The sequence below is a fragment of the Strongylocentrotus purpuratus genome, unplaced genomic scaffold, assembly GCF_000002235.5.
Source record: "Strongylocentrotus purpuratus isolate Spur 01 unplaced genomic scaffold, Spur_5.0 spur5_scaffold_14, whole genome shotgun sequence".
Taxonomy (NCBI): Eukaryota; Metazoa; Echinodermata; class Echinoidea; order Camarodonta; family Strongylocentrotidae; genus Strongylocentrotus; species Strongylocentrotus purpuratus.
Window position 1 is genome coordinate 23,310,754 of NW_022145599.1, and position 18,245 is coordinate 23,328,998.

General features: G+C 39.2%; 1 protein-coding gene across 1 annotated transcript in view; it reads right to left on the reverse strand.

The window, feature by feature from the left end:
• Positions 1 to 18,245, reverse strand: part of LOC580090 (mitochondrial uncoupling protein 4) — a 30,591-nt gene that overhangs the window by 11,758 nt on the left and 588 nt on the right. The window contains exons 2-5 of the mRNA XM_780164.4: positions 6,267 to 6,392; positions 2,902 to 2,964; positions 2,446 to 2,530; positions 1,701 to 1,823 (exon numbers count right to left, since the gene is read on the reverse strand). Of these exons, the coding sequence (XP_785257.2) occupies positions 1,701 to 1,823; positions 2,446 to 2,530; positions 2,902 to 2,964; positions 6,267 to 6,392 (397 nt within the window). The remainder of the gene's footprint in view (positions 1 to 1,700; positions 1,824 to 2,445; positions 2,531 to 2,901; positions 2,965 to 6,266; positions 6,393 to 18,245) is intronic.

Below are 18,245 nucleotides of genomic sequence, written 5' to 3' on the forward strand. Positions count from 1 at the left end.
AGTGGGAAAATAACGACTATTAGTTGTCAAATTGACTTAAGAGCTATAGAGCCAGTAAGTAATAGTCTGATTTTCAGACCATTGTACCGAATGGTTGTACGTTTCATGCTGCACAAAGATTCAATCAATTTAATCTTGGCCATTAAAAGAAGTGGGTTATTGATGTAGACAAATGCTCATGTACCCTTTACAGCTCATTTTATATATGTTATTACCAAAGAAGGAAAAAAGCCAGTCAGTCACTCAATAGTGTCTGACAGTGAAGTTTAGCAAGTAAACTTGTTTCCTTGCATAATTTAAATATTAGGACTGCTAACGTTTAAATTTCACAGATAGGACATACAGTGTACATGACATATTCATAATTCCTGCAAAGTTCTACAGAATTTGATGTTGGCTACAAAAGGGACATTGTATCTTTAACAATAACGACTGCGTAAGCATTTTCGGTCATTAACAAAGGAGCATTTTACCTCTCTTAGGTTTTGTTTGGATGGTGTGGTCTGTAAGAGTGTGTCTTAAATAAAATTAAAAATTTATTATTACTGATTCGCACGCTTTCGCACGAACCAATGACCTTATAAAAGCAATTAGAAGACCACGATCTTTATAAGCCCTGTGTGTTGTAACTCTGAAATATTATGAGAAAATTGGGGGAAACAGAATTTTAAATCACAAACAATTTCCAAATATAACCTCTATCTGGTAATATCAACATGTTTTTCAAAATAAAACACAGTACACAGAACAACAATTTCTGATTATATACCAGAACTGCACATCGATTTCCCATGATTTAAAGATACTATGTCCCTTTTGCAGCCAACATCAAATTCTGTAAAACCTTGCAGGAATTATGAATATGTCATGTATGTCCTATCTGCGAAATTAAAACGTTAGCAGTGTCCTAATATTCAAATTATGACTATGTTAACAAACAACGAATGTCCATTCGTAATAGGTCCATGATGTAATACCGTTTGCATTTGGTCACTTTTCATACGATACAAATGCCTCTACTTCCTCTCTACACATATTTTGACAAACTTATCAGCCAGGAACGTTGACTGCCCTCCTTGTCATAAGTGTCATCAATAAGATTGTTTGATCAGTAAATATACAATTAAATGGTCAAAGTCCACAACAATATTTCCCAGGCAAGCAACTCTTGGAGACATGGTTGGTGTTTCTCAGAGAAATCTTTTGTTATGAAGTACAAGTATATTTGCTAAAAATGCAAGCTAGGAATGAAATTTAAACATAGATTCGGAGTACATATACTTAGCTACATATTGGTTACGACGTACATGTAAATAATAATGACACACCTAAACTATAATATTTTGTAGATACAGAGCTCTCAGATATAGGCCTATACATTGCAGTGGTGAAGCACCAAGTACCGGTAAGTATTAATATAGTGTAAAGTATTTTGATCAGTAAAATGTTGAGGTGGTGTATCAAAGAATAACAAACAGCTGTAAAATATCTTGAACCCATTTCCTGCCTCTCTTCTTACAAGACCTTAGACTAAGTTGAGATTTTGACTTTTCTTTCACCTCCTATAGGAACAAATTTCGGAAAACACATGCCTGTTTTTACATGTAGCTACTTCAAGAACATTATTACAATTTTTGGGAAAAGTTAATAAAGAATTTTGAGGTAATGGTAATGAAGAGGACAGGGTATGCATAGCCTACCTAGGTGGCCTTCCTTCTAATCTCCTGCGGCCTTCTGTCTGCATCTGTACCTTGACCAGGTCTGTAGGGCTGGACAGGAACTGAGCAAAAGCTCCTGCTGTTGACCCTGCTATTATTGCCTTCCTGCAAACACATTTCAACATCAAAAAAATATATACATGGGCAAGTCCAAGACTATTTTGTTCAATATGTTACACAACACATCGAAGATCTAAGTCTATCTGATGAATGCATCAAGCCGATTTCGCTATTAGAGGTAGAATCTGACCAAAAAAAATCAAAGAAAATTACATTTTAATATCACGTCCACAATTCAAAAACATGATGTAATAATACTTGATAACATACTTGATATACATGTTCCTGTAACTTGGATTTGCCCAATCGTAATGAAAGGCAAAGTTTCACGTAGGGGTTTGGATTGAAATCTCGAGGTCTGTATGCAGAGGAGGCCAGTGTTGAAATAACTTTTGCAAATATGGATTTAGATTGTGGGCATGTGTCCAGAAGCCTGGAGAAGGCAATCTTGGGTTCTGGTCAACAATATGATTTTCAATTGAACCTATCAAAAAGGTCAAGCAGTCCACAAGAAATGGACGATTTCAGAAATCAATGCCATTCTGGCAAGAACAATGTTGTGTCTAGAATACTCATAAGGACATTGTGTCTTCATTATTCATGACAAGTTGATACAATACATCAATATTATACTTATGATGATGTAAGTTAGTTGGAATATACATACCAAACTGAAAATGTGCCATCTGGATTCTTGCCAAATAATCTGTCTCGAATGTATTCATATGAACCCATACGACAACCAGTATACACTGTAATAAAGATATGAAGAAAATATATTTTACAAACATAAAGATTAAAAAGATGGTGATGTTCAAGGCTTGTCCCAGCTGAAAATAAAATCTGCTTAATTTACATGTCTGTAGACATAAGTTTTATTTTCTTTTTGATGCCGAACTTAGAAGTCATTAACATTATACAAAAGTTCAGTGATTTACATTACACAGAATGAAAAAGAATGCATGCATCAGACAAAAATATCCAACATTGGAACCCTTTTGGTATGGAGAAAATTAGAGAAACAGATTATGTTTTCCATCGTTTCTTTCTGAAACTTGCTATGTTGGGTACAATTATTTTCAGAAAGTGATTTACATATTTTTGATTTTATTCTTGTACTTACCTATATGTCTGTATATTGCAGGTGTGACTCCCTGCCATAGTTTTAAAAGACCTTCTTCCTGAACTAAATATTAAGCAAATGAAAAAAAGAGATTTATAAATAAATCTATGCAGCTATTCTAATACTCAGGGAAAGTATGATGGAAATGTAATCAAATTATGAACACAGTTGACGCTGCAATGTACAGGCGCACCTAATCACACTAGAAGAGGTGTTGTACAGGTGGTGTGGTCTGGTACAATTATCTCACGAAATCCTTTTGAATATTCAACGGTCATCGAAGCACCCGCGTTGCCAAGCTCACTTTATTACCAAAAATTTCCCCCTCTCATATTTCCTTTGTTTGTCAGCAGATTTCGCTCAAACTATGAGGAATGATGTAAAATGTGGAGCCCCGCAAGCTCAGGGGTTTTAGACGTTTAATTACTGTCAGGTGAGCATCCAGGAGCCCGCCTAGAGCCCCTGGTGGTGTCCAGGGTGTGGAGCCCCGCAAGCTCAGGGATTTTAGACGTTTAATAACTGTCAGGTGAGCATCCAGGGGCCCGTCTAGAGCCCCTGGTGGTGTCCAGGGTGTGGAGCCCCGCAAGCTCAGGAGTTTTAGACGTTTAATTACTGTCAGGTGAGCATCCAGGGGCCCGCCTACAGCCCCTGGTAGTGTCAACATTTGGAAAAACTGAATATTCCACTTTTCAAAAATATAAAGATCATTAAGGTTAATTGTCATATATGCCAAATTTATATCAGGTTTGCTGCGACACTTTCCCAGCAGTTTCACGTAAACAACGTGTTCATCCAAAAGAAAAGCAAGGTCAAATAAAAACGAAATTGTGGGTTAATTGCACTGCTCCCCACCACCTGCACAGTCGAGTGGACAAGTCACTGGAATATACCTCACGAGGCACTGGGGTACTGATGGGGAGGCTTGGAAATAAAATTCAAACATGGTTTATTTCAAATTCGATACCAGTGATTTACAAATGTTGCTGAAATGACATGATCTTCCTGGATTTGTTCTCACTTTTTTGTAAATTAACAATTTGTGTGTGTTTGTTGGAAAGTGACGCATTCCCAAATTTACAGTCGGGCAGAAAATATGCTTATTTAGAAGCTTACATACCAGGGCTCTTTTTTGAAAAAGTATGTTAAAGTGAAATGGAATGAGAGGTAAGAAAGAAAGAAAGAAAGATGACAAGCCAGTGCCACAAATGTGGTATCAAAATATGCTCATCTGATGGTAATTAAATGCCTAAAACCCCTGAGCTTCCTTTCTTCCTTTCTTTCTCTGCCCCCTGGACCCCACCAAGGACCCTCAGGCAGGTCCCTAGATGCCAAACTGACCTTAATTTAATGCCTGAGCTTCTGAGGGCTCCGCCCCTGGACCCCACGCCAATTAGTGACCTGCCCCTGGACCCCACCTACCTTGGGCTCTAGGCCGGCCCCTGAGTCCTCATCTGACCGTAATTAAATGCCTAAAACATGAGCTTCCTTAGGCTCGGGCCCTGAACCAATTAGTGACCTGCCAGTGTCACAAATAAGGTATCAAAATATGCTCATTTGACTAAAATCATATGCCTAAAACCCCTGAGCTTGCGGGGCTCCAATCCCCTGGACACCACCAGGGGCTCTAGGCGGGCCCCTGGATGCTCACCTGACAGTAATTAAACGCCTAAAACCCCTGAGCTTGTGGGGCTCCACACCTTGGACACCACCAGGGGCTCTAGACGGGCCCCTGGATGCTCATCTGACAGTAATTAAACATCTAAAACCCCTGAGCTTGCGGGGCTCCACACCCTGGACACCACAAGGGGGTTTTGACGGGCCCCTGGATGCTCACCTAACAGTAATTAAACGTCTAAAACCCCTGAGCTTGCGGGGCTCCACACCCTGGACACCACCAGAGGCTCTAGACGGGCCCCTGGATGCTCACCTGACAGTTATTAAACGTCTAAACCCCTGAGCCTATGGGGGTCCACACCCTGGACACCACCAGGGGCTCTAGGCGGGCCCCTGGATGCTCACCTGACAGTAATTAAACGTCTAAAACCCCTGAGCCTATGGGGCTCCACACCCTGGACACCACCAGGGGCTCTAGGCGGGCCCCTGGATGCTCACCTGACAGTAATTAAACGTCTAAAACCCCTGAGCTTGCGGGGCTCCACACCCTGGACACCACCAGGGGCTCTAGACGGGCCCCTGGATGCTCACCTGACAGTTATTAAACGTCTAAAACCCCTGAGCCTATGGGGCTCCACACCCTGGACACCACCAGGGGCTCTAGGCGGGCCCCTGGATGCTCACCTGACAGTAATTAAACGTCTAAAACCCCTGAGCCTATGGGGCTCCACACCCTGGACACCACCAGGGGCTCTAGGCGGGCCCCTGGATGCTCACCTGACAGTAATTAAACGTCTAAAACCCCTGAGCCTATGGGGCTCCACACCCTGGACACCACCAGGGGCTCTAGGCGGGCCCCTGGATGCTCACCTGACAGTAATTAAACGTCTAAAACCCCTGAGCTTATGGGAGCTGTGGACCCCACTAAGGGCACTATTGTCCTTTGGCATGGCATTAATCATGTCGAGAAAGGAATTATATCAAGTGGGAAGACTCAAGTCAAATTGATTTTTCTTCATCTAATTCTCGCTACCCCAAATAGCGATTCTGCCGAGATCCGGGGAAAATCCTGAAAACGCGCATTGCATTATGGGATAGCTTTTCGACATTACAGCTTCCTGTGCAGGCGTTCGTGATCACAACCCTCTCTTTCACGGTAGAGTTTAACGGCCTTTTGTGCTAAAGTCACTAATTCTGCCCGAAGCTTTCCATTGCATATTATAATTTGTACAAATTACACTGATTGGCATCGATTTTAGCGTGCGTGAAAACTCTGCACAGCGAACACAGGCGCTAGCGCCAGTGGGATGGGACTCTATACCGGAAGTTGTAGTGACGACCCGAGAGAGTGAAAATTACCTCGTCTCGCGAATTTCGAGATTTTCGTACCTATTTAGGGTAGCGAGAATTAAACCTCCACAACACAATTCTCATCCAAATGTCTGATCACTTTACAGTCCTTATCCAACAGTTAAAGGCCGTCTGAACTAGTTTGGCCAGGGGGATTAGACCACACAGCGTGGTCACTGACAGGTGGCTATCTCATCAACTCAGCTCTCAATTAACATAAGAAATATGAGGATCATGGGGGACCAACATGCACCGATTAGGCAATGTTTTCTATATAGAGGGAGCAAGTAGCTACAAGTAGTACAGTGTGGCTTTAAATGACAATTCATAATAGGAATTTACAGATAAACCTGTAATGATTTAAACTGGACTAACTTAAAGGTGTGTGCCCATGCACTTACCAATGCCTAATGCTGTCCTAACCATGCCCCTGTAAGGAATTGCTTCAGCTGTCCTGTAGTGCTTAGCTGCGGCAACCTCTCCCTGTATCTGCAATCTTGTCTTTGTGATGTCCAAAGGATAAGTGACTGAGGTGGAAAAAGAAGTGGAAGAAATATTGTGAAAGATTTAACGAGGGCTGATGGCTCTTCAATAAAGTGTGGAAGGATGCTTTTGAAAAGCTCTCTGGTAGGGTTAGCAGAGATGCCAACTGTTCCATTTTTTTTGTCGTATTTGTTCCGTTTTTTTGCTATGAATACGGCAGTACGTTTTTTGTATGTCTTGTTATGTTTTTTTATATTTTTGTTAATTTTTTGTTTTTGTTAATTTTTTTTTTTATTGATGTTTTTCTTAATTTCCGATCATGGCTTTGTGTTGTAAGTATATTATGCACCTTTGTCTTCAAACGATGCACGCGGGACGGTGAAATGGGCCCCAAACTGCGCACATTGCGAACAACCCATGTGTACTGTATGCATGTCACCCTCCGATCCGGGTAAATATATACTGCCGTGTTTTTAAGCTGCTTGATTGGGCAGAGAGGTGAGAGATTTTTTCAAAAATACTGTTTTTTGCTCTTAAGAATACTTTTTGTTCTTGATGAAGGTTGGCATATCTGGGTTAGCTACATAGTAATCATTTTCATAGTTTGAATCAAGTCCAAGGCAGGCTGTACCAAACAAAATTTCAAACAGGGAAGGAGTATGAACTGATGTATGTAAAGCACAAAGTCCCTTGTGGCCAGGCTCGCGCTTCAGGACTTGCTTTTAAAAGATAAGGGCTCCAAGGTACATTGGATGCACTTGGTAGCAATCTGAGCAACATTTGGAAGCATTTTCAAACAAATTTTATGACTAATATTTTAATTAGGTGGTCTGTCGATGACAGATCACCTATTGATTTTGTTGGAATTTTCTTTATTCTTTATTCTTTATTAGGTGGTCTGTCAACGACAGATCACCTATTGATTTCGCTAGAATTTTCTTTCTTTATTCTTTATTCTTTATTCTTTATTTCTTTATTTTTATTTCTTCCGTACACTTTTTTGTGCACACGTTTACTCGAAATCGACATGGTCAATTTCCTTTGAATTTCTGTCAGTCATCAAGCCCTATGATTTCAAGTCTAATTAACTTTTTCAAGTTCATGGGGTCATCGTGACGTCATCCAGGCGCCATTTTGTAAAAATCAGGTCAGTATCATATCTCGATAACGAGTCATCAAAAATCAACCATATTTGGTATACATCAACTTCAGGTCAAAGGTCAACGAAAAATGTCAAAAATTCTGAGCGCGCACCTCGACGCGCACGTACGCGCATTAAAATTTAAAAATGGTCAAATTCGTTCCAAATTAATTTTGCATACGTTTCAGGCCATTTTAAGCATTTTCAAAATTTGCGCGCGCGTAATTATGCGCGCGCGTTTCCGCGCGTATCCGCGCGTCCTGGCATTTTGCAACATAGAATCGCCAAATTTTTTCTGTTATCATATTTATTACATTTTTCCAAGCATTTTGATACCTTGTTTACCTGTTTCCGACCAGTAATACCGCAATTAGCGGCTGTCAAAGTTGAACGCACGCGCCGACCTGCGCTATCTGTATCCACAATACATGGGCAAAAACATGCCTATACAAAATTCATTTTAACTCTTCAGAATTGATAGATAACCCCCAATTTCTTTCATATTTAAATAGATTATGAGTTGGAGGTATGATTTCATGTCTCATTTGACCCTCAATTAACTCATGACGTCATCATAATGGCCTCCGAACTCAAAATTTCAATTTGCATATTATGACGTCAGCAGATTTTTGGAAAATTGATTGTATCTCTGTAAATATTGATCAATTTTGTTTCAAATTTTGATATGTTCTACCTGAGAATATTCTCTACAAATATAGTCACCACGAATTTTCATTTTGACAATGGTATCATGGCGTATTTTTGCGATTAAAGGAGGCATGTCAATTTTTTACATTTTGCGTGTATTCTCTATGGGACATGACTTTTTCTCAAAACTGGATTCTACATTCTCGTCTTTTGCGAGCAATATCTCCGTCGTTGTATCTTTGTTTACGCTGAGCTTTGAGTATGTTGTAGCTGAGACAATAAGCTATCACAAGTGTGCCCTTTATTTTTCGATCAGATGCCGGGATCATGCTCATATTTCACTTACAAAGTGGGATTTGAGAATTCAGTTTTCAGTTTACGTGTAATCTCTATTGGAAATGTTTTGGTATATCGGTAACGCACTTGACTTCCGACCTCGAGGTCCCTGGTTCGAGTCCGGGCGTTTCCAACAATTTGTTTTCTTCACTTTTTTTTCTTTTTGACCTTTCACTGTACCATCTCCTTTGAATATTAAAACACGTACAATCGCAAATAATGTAATAAACATTTACTTTAATATTACCCTATTATCACTTGATCCATTACTTTTGGCGTGTAATCCTTATGGCAGATGACTTTTTCTCAAATCTGGATTCTACATTCTTGTCTTTTGCGAGCAATATCGCCGTTATTTCGGCTTGATTTTTGTTGATTTTGGAGTATGTTGTAGCTGAGACTATATACTATCTAAATGTTCTCTCATTTTTTTCAGTCTGATGTCATCGTGGTCTGTTGATGATAATCATCAACATCATCATGATCATGATCATGATCATCATCATCATCATCGTCATCACCATTACTATCAAGATCATCATCATCATCATCATGATGATCATCACTGTTTACATGTCTATATAACTTCTCCCTTTCTCAATAAAGTAAATATTATAATCTATCATAAAACTTGAAGACAGACCACCTTAATCGTCCTCGTGACGATTTAAATTCTAGTAATTTAATTGGAATTGTACAAACACTCGCATTTTTTAAATTTCTTCCGTACACTTTTTTGTGCACACGTTTACTCGAAATCGACAAGATCAATTTCCTTCGAATTTCTGTCAGTCATCAGGCCCTATGATTTCAAGTGTAATCAACTTTTTCAAGGTCATTAGGTCATCGTGACGTCATCCAGGTGCCATTTTGTAAAAATCAAGTCATTATCATATCTCAATAACGAGTCATCAAAAATCAACCATATTTGGTATACATCAATTTCAGGTCAAAGGTCAACGAAAAATGTCAACAAATTCCGCGCGCGCACCTCGACGCGCGCATCAAAATTTTAAAATGCTCCAATTCGTCCCAAATTTTGTTTGCACACGTTTTAGGGCATTTTAAGCATTTCATAAACATCGCGCAAAACACGCATTTTTGCGCGTTTTCGTTCGTAGCGGCCAAACGAAAAATAATTCCCCTACCCGAACTTTTGACAAGATATTCCTTAACTTTTTCTGAACAATTTGATACCATGTTTATCTTTTCATGACCATTATTGACGGAATTAGCGTCCGTTTAAAATACACGTCCGTACGCGCGAGATCTTGTAATACATAGCATATATGGGCAAAAACATGCCTATACAAAATCCATTATAGCTCTTTAGTAAGTCCACAGAACCCCCAAATTGTTCTCATATTTGGATAGAATATGAGTTGGAGATATGATTTTAGGTCTCATTTGGCCATTATATATATCGTGACATCATCATAATGGCCTTGAAACTTAAAAAACGAATTTGCATATTATGACGTCATCATATATATAGAAAATTGATTGTATCTCTGTAAATATTGATTAATTTTCTTTCAAATTTCGATATGTTCTACCTGAGAATATTCTCTACAAATGCATTTAAGCGATATTTCATTTTGACAATGGTATCATGGCGTATTTTTGCGATTAAAGGAGGCATGTCAATTTTTCACACTTTGCGTGTATTCTCTATGGGACATGACTTTTTCTCAAAACTGGATTCTACATTCTCGTCTTTCGCGAGCAATATCTCCGTCGTTTTATCTTTGTTTACGCTGAGCTTTGAGTATGTTGTAGCTGAGACAATAAGCTATCACAAGTGTGCCCTTTATTTTTCGATCAGATGCCGGGATCATGCTCATATTTCACTTGCAAAGTGAGATTTGAGAATTTTATTTTCCGTTTACCCGTAATCGCTATGGGACATGTTTTGGTATATCGGTAACGCACTTGACTTCCAACCTCGAGGTCCCTGGTTCGAATCCGGGCGTCTCCAACAATCTTTTTTTTCTTTTTGACCTTTCACTTTACCATCTCCTTTGACTACTAAAACACGTAGAATCGCAAATCGCGTAATAAACAGCCATATTTACTTTATTATTACCCTTTTTTTCACTTGATCCATTACTTTTTGCGTGTAATTCCTAAGGGAGATGACTTTTTCTCAAATCTGGAATCTACATTCCTATCTTCTGCGAGCAATATCGACATTATTTCTCCTTGGATTATGTTGATTTTTTAGTATGTTGTATAGCTGAGACTATATGCTATCTAAATGTTCCCCCATTTTTTTCAATCAAATGTCATCATGGTCTGTTGATGATGATCATCAACATCATCATGATCATGATGATCATCATCATCGTCATCACCATTACTATCAAGATCATCATCATGATCATCATTGTTTACATGGCTATATAACTTGAAGGCAGACCACCTTATTCGTCCTCGTGACGAATTAAAATCTAGTTTATTTTTATTTCTTCCATACACTTTTTTGTGCACACGTTTACTCGAAATCGACAAGGTCAATTTCCTTTGAATTTCTGTCAGTCATCAGGCCCTATAATTTCAAGTCTAATCAACTTTTTCAAGGTCATTAGGTCATCGTGATGTCATCCAGGCGCCATTTTGTAAAAATCAGGTCATTATCATATCTCGATAACGAGTAATCCAAAACCCGTAATCGCTATGGGACATGTTTTGGTATATCGGTAACGCACTTGACTTCCAACCTCGAGGTCCCTGGTTCGAATCCGGGCGTCTCCAACAATCTTTTTTTTCTTTTTGACCTTTCACTTTACCATCTCCTTTGACTACTAAAACACGTAGAATCGCAAATCGCGTAATAAACAGCCATATTTACTTTATTATTACCCTTTTTTTCACTTGATCCATTACTTTTTTGCGTGTAATTCCTAAGGGAGATGACTTTTTCTCAAATCTGGAATCTACATTCCTATCTTCTGCGAGCAATATCGACATTATTTCTCCTTGGATTATGTTGATTTTTTAGTATGTTGTATAGCTGAGACTATATGCTATCTAAATGTTCCCCCATTTTTTTCAATCAAATGTCATCATGGTCTGTTGATGATGATCATCAACATCATCATGATCATGATGATCATCATCATCGTCATCACCATTACTATCAAGATCATCATCATGATCATCATTGTTTACATGGCTATATAACTTGAAGGCAGACCACCTTATTCGTCCTCGTGACGAATTAAAATCTAGTTTATTTTTATTTCTTCCATACACTTTTTTGTGCACACGTTTACTCGAAATCGACAAGGTCAATTTCCTTTGAATTTCTGTCAGTCATCAGGCCCTATAATTTCAAGTCTAATCAACTTTTTCAAGGTCATTAGGTCATCGTGATGTCATCCAGGCGCCATTTTGTAAAAATCAGGTCATTATCATATCTCGATAACGAGTAATCCAAAACCCGTAATCGCTATGGGACATGTTTTGGTATATCGGTAACGCACTTGACTTCCAACCTCGAGGTCCCTGGTTCGAATCCGGGCGTCTCCAACAATCTTTTTTTTCTTTTTGACCTTTCACTTTACCATCTCCTTTGACTACTAAAACACGTAGAATCGCAAATCGCGTAATAAACAGCCATATTTACTTTATTATTACCCTTTTTTTCACTTGATCCATTACTTTTTGCGTGTAATTCCTAAGGGAGATGACTTTTTCTCAAATCTGGAATCTACATTCCTATCTTCTGCGAGCAATATCGACATTATTTCTCCTTGGATTATGTTGATTTTTTAGTATGTTGTATAGCTGAGACTATATGCTATCTAAATGTTCCCCCATTTTTTTCAATCAAATGTCATCATGGTCTGTTGATGATGATCATCAACATCATCATGATCATGATGATCATCATCATCGTCATCACCATTACTATCAAGATCATCATCATGATCATCATTGTTTACATGGCTATATAACTTGAAGGCAGACCACCTTATTCGTCCTCGTGACGAATTAAAATCTAGTTTATTTTTATTTCTTCCATACACTTTTTTGTGCACACGTTTACTCGAAATCGACAAGGTCAATTTCCTTTGAATTTCTGTCAGTCATCAGGCCCTATAATTTCAAGTCTAATCAACTTTTTCAAGGTCATTAGGTCATCGTGATGTCATCCAGGCGCCATTTTGTAAAAATCAGGTCATTATCATATCTCGATAACGAGTAATCCAAAATGAACCATATTTAGTATACATCAACTTCAGGTCAAAGGTCAGCTTAAAATTTCAACAAAATCCGTGCGCGCACCTCATCGCGCACGTACGCGCGCATTAAAATTTAAAATGCTCAAATTCATTCCAAATTTTTTTTGCACATGTTTCACGTCATTTTAAGCATTTCAAAATTTTCCTTTGAATTTCTGTCAGCCATCAGGCCCTATAATTTCAAGTCTAATCAACTTTTTCAAGGTCATTAGGTCATCGTGAGGTCATTAGGTCATCGTGACGTCATCCAGGCGCCATTTTGTAAAAATCAGGTCATTATCATATCTCGATAACGAGTAATCCAAAATGAACCATATTTAGTATACATCAACTTCAGGTCAAAGATCAGCTTAAAATTTCAACAAAATCTGTGCGCCCACCTCATCGCGCACGTACGCGCGCATTAAAATTTTTAAATGCTCAAATTCATTCCATACTTTTTTTGCACATGTTTCACGTCATTTTAAGCATTTCAAAATTTTCCTTTGAATTTCTGTCAGTCATCAGGCCCTATAATTTCAAGTCTAATCAACTTTTTCAAGGTCATTAGGTCATCGTGACGTCATCCAGGCGCCATTTTGTAAAAATCAGGTCATTATCATATCTCGATAACGAGTAATCCAAAATGAACCATATTTAGTATACATCAACTTCAGGTCAAAGGTCAGCTTAAAATTTCAACAAAATCCGTGCGCCCACCTCATCGCGCACGTACGCGCGCATTAAAATTTTAAAATGCTCAAATTCATTCCAAATTTTTTTTGCACATGTTTCACGTCATTTTAAGCATTTCAAAATTTTCCGTCCGTACGTGTCCCCGCGGAAAAAGTCAAATTCAAATATTTTACATGATTTAGATTCCTCTTACCGTAAATGACAATTTACATTAATTTCAGTCACTCTTGACCTTTCATAAGGCCGTGAACGTGCGTCAAAGTTCAAAATCCGCGCGTGCTGCTATGGGCAATATAATGCAAATTTGATCAAAAACATGCCATTTTAAAAATCAAAATAGCTCTTCAGATAGTCCATTGACCCCCAACTTTTATATCATGGTTGGAAAAAGCATGAGTTGGAGATATGATTTCATGTCTCATTTGACCCTCAATTAACTCATGACGTCATCATAATGGCCTCCGAACTCAAAATTTCAATTTGCATATTATGACGTCAGCAGATTTTTGGAAAATTGATTGTATCTCTGTAAAAATTGATCAATTTTCTTTCAAATTTTGATATGTTCTACCTGAGAATATTGTCTACAAATGCAGTTGCCACGATATTTCATTTTGACAAAGGCATCATGGCGTATTTTTGCGATTAAAGGAGGCATGTCAATTTTTTACATTTTGCGTGTATTCTCTATGGGACATGACTTTTTCTCAAAACTGAATTCTACATTCTCGTCTTTCGCGAGCAATATCTCCATCGTTTTATCTTTGTTTACGCTGAGCTTCGAGTATGTTGTAGCTGAGACAATAAGCTTTCACTAGTGTGCCCTTTATTTTTTGATCAGATGCCGGGATCATGCTCATATTTCACTTACAAAGTGGGATTTGAGAATTCCATTTTCCGTTTATGTGTAATCTCTATGGGAAATGTTTTGGAATATCGGTAACGCACTTGACTTCCGACCTCGAGGTCCCTGGTTCGAGTCCGGGCGTCTCCAACAATTTTTTTTCTTCACTTTTTTTTCTTTTTGACCTTTCACTGTACCATCTCCTTTGAATATTAAAACACGTACAATCGCAAATAATGTAATAAACAACCATATTTACTTTATTATTACCCTATTATCACTTGATCCATTACTTTTTGCGTGTAATCCTTATAGGAGATGACTTTTTCTCAAATCTGGATTCTACATTCTTGTCTTTTGCGAGCAATATCGCCATTATTTTGGCTTGATTTTTGTTGATTTTTTAGTACGTTGTAGCTGAGACTATATTACATGTACTTTCTAAATGTTCTCTCATTTTTTTCAGTCTGATGTCATCATGGTCTGTTGATGATAATCATCAACATCATCATGATCATCATCATCATCATCATCATCATCATCATCATCATTGTTTACATGTCTATATAACTTCTCCCTTTCTCAATATAGTAAATATTATAATCTATCATAAGACTTGAAGACAGACCACCTTATTCGTCCTCGTGACGAATTGAATTCTAGTTATATTTTTTTCTCAAACCTGGTACTGTACAATCATATTGCTGGTATTCAAGCCTGGTTTTATTAAATAATTCTCCATGGCAAAACCACACGGTTATTTCTGTCTACACATGATCATACGGCCTCGTAAATGTACGATGTGCTGGGCCAGGGGCCCCAGGCTCAGCACATCATACAAATTACAATTCATCTATAGTATTAGGTGATATCCACGGTTGTTCCGCTGAGATTACATCTGGCTCCTGGCCTTGCGTCGTTGTGTGGGCATTTTCTGTGGCCAGCGGAAGCAAAATGAGTGGCCGCTGGTCACGTCAGACAGGTGGTCGTTGTGGACAGGTCGTCGGCCGGGTGGCAGAAGGGCGTTAGCGGGTGAGCGACTCGAAAACTACTTTTCGAATTATTCGCATTTAAAGATTTGTTTTATATTTAAATTGCTTTCCGTCCCGAAAATTGGTTTAAAACATAAACGACTACCGTAATAGAAATGTTGTAGTAGAACACGACTATAATTTTTTTTCTTGGAAATTAGTTAGTTTTATAATAGTTTGAGGCGATTTAGTGCTAACGCCCTTCTACTTAAAGTTTCATTATTGACCTGAAATTGACCTGCCAGCCAGGCGACGAGGTGGTCGTTGTGTACAGGTTCTTAACTACAGTACATGAAATCTCACGGTGAAATTTAAGTGGTTGTTACAGACAGGTGGTCGTTAACACAGGTTTAACTGTAGTAGTATAGATTCTCTCCCCCCCCCCCCCCCCCCCCCCCCCCGTTGCATGTGCAAGCCGTATTACTTTTATTCGGGCCATGCTTTTACTGGACAATAAGCAGATCGATGCAGTGCTGTTAGATTTTTTCAAAGGCATTTGACAAAGTACCACATGAAAGACTCCTGAGAAAACTAGCCTTCTATGGTGTCTAGGGTAACCTCCTCTGTTGGATCAAAGCCTTTCTCACAGATCGTGTACAACAGGTTGTACTGGATGGAACAAGTTCTATTCCGGCAGATGTGACCTCAGGGGCACCCCAAGGGACTGTCCTCGGCCCCCTTCTCTTCTCTTCTCTTCTCTTCTCTTCTTGATCTGCCAAACTGTGTCCGTTCAGAAGCTCGGATGTTTGCTGATGATTGTCTACTATACCGACACATTAACTCACAAGCCGACGCAGACACACTCCAAGAAGACCTTAACCATCTACAACCCAAGCAAGTGTGAAGTCATCAGAGTGACCAACAAGGTGGAAAATGTCATACGTTCACCTTACTTACTCCATGGAGTTGAGCTTCCAACTGTAAACAATGCCAAATACCTTGGAGTACACATCAACTCCAAGCTAAGCTGGAAGACACATGTAGACAACACGTGCAAGAAGACCAACGTACACACCAGCTCCCTACCACTGTGACGGCAGCTTCTTCTCTGGAACAGTATAAGAGGCAGCTGGTTGGGGTAACTCTGCATCAAACTAGCTGGAGAAGGAGTTATTTTTACTTGCACAATGAACACCTTTTACTACTCAATTCTAAAATCGTTTGGGACCTCTTTTTTTGAGGCTCACACGATGCAGCATGGCACACTTGTTCACAGCACTACACAACAGTATGAAAATACTCTACCTAGAGGACTGTACTTGCACTGGAAGAAGAAGAAGAAACAAACGGCGCTTGTTCAGAAGCCTATCCAAAATTTGACCCGTAACTCCGGCGTGGAGATACCACTAAAACATACCCAAAATGAAGTAAATATTCATTAAATGTCCAAATAAAGATCATATGAGCTAAAAGTCATTATGTTAATTACCTGTTTCAATCAATTTTCTTGTTATTTTTGGAGTATATTAGTATACTCTTCATATGGAAAACTTTTAGCCCTAAACGCGCATAAAAGAATACAGCACTAAACAACCACTTTCACGAAGAGAGAGCGCTCAAGTGCACTCTTGCGTGAAAGTACACTGATCGGACTAGTCCAATGCGACAAAGCGGGGGTGCGAGCGCTTGCTCTCGTTGACTACTTACTAACACTAACAAACTAGAATTAGAAATGAAACTCACCTAGTTAAATACATGCAAAATTACGGTAGACTACACCAGCAGAGGCTTGCCATCACACCGTAGACAAAATCGAACTCATTCCCTCTGCCAATGATTATACTGACTTCCCTCTAGTTGGAGTGCAATGACCCATTCGGGTGCGCATGCATCGACATGATGCGGTCTCCGAGATTTTGAGCGCAACGCACACACTATGTACGCACTGCGTTAAATACACACACTGACCTCTACAGCGAATGCACGGAAGCTATAACTGTGCATTGTTTGTACGGTACGGGCGCACTCGTTGTGAGTAGCTATAGCGCTACACTATCCCAGTCACCTTGGTTTACTATGAAAAGCTACTTTTTATTGGTTGGAAAATGGCAACCGTTTCCCCTCCACAAATGAAAACAATCGGTATACCAACGTAAAGGTGGGATGTCAAGGTTTCTGAATCCGTCCGAAGATTTTTTATATGTCACTCGTGTAAGATTTGCCGACTGGTTGACTGAGCGAAACCTGACAAAAAAGGGGAAAAACAGTGCAATCTCCATAGGCAGGCTGAAAAAGTCAAAACTTTTAGGGGAAAATGGCAACCGTTTCCCCTGAAAGAATAATCCCAAAATTAGTATTATTTTTAAGATGACATTTCAAATTATAAGAAACCGTCCGAAGATTTTTTTTTTTAAATTTCCATTTTCCCGTAATACCAGCAATTATATCAAAATATGGCTTTTTTGGTGTACGTTCCCCATGCTTAACAGGATAAGCGACGAGGCGCAGAGCAGATGCGCGTAAGTTTTCCATATGTTTCACAGGTTTCATGGCAAACTGTGTGAAGTTATCTGTTACAGATCCTCATTACGGTAGATAACTTCACACAGGCGCGCGCCCGCCCGCAATTAACCCACCATCGGTATGCACTCCTAAGTTGTATTGTGCAGCGGTTCGCTGTGAAACCTGTGAAAAAGTGTATACTAATATCAAAGTTATTCCGAAATATAGTTCCAAAAATAACAAATAAATTGACACAAAACAGGTAGGTCTATTAACGACTTTTAACTCATGATCTTTATTTGGACATTTAATGAATATTCCCTATCCCTATCATCTCACACATCATAGACCTTCTGAATAGTCTGCTGTACCAAAATCATATAATTTCAACAAAACAAAATCATCCATAACATACAGTGCAGTCGCCCATATTAATAGTAAATACTCGTGATGTGGTTCCCTATGTATGGCTGTGGCAGCGCGCGTGGAGAGATAGGGACATTGGCCTCCTGATCTCGCCTAGCTCAGCGGGA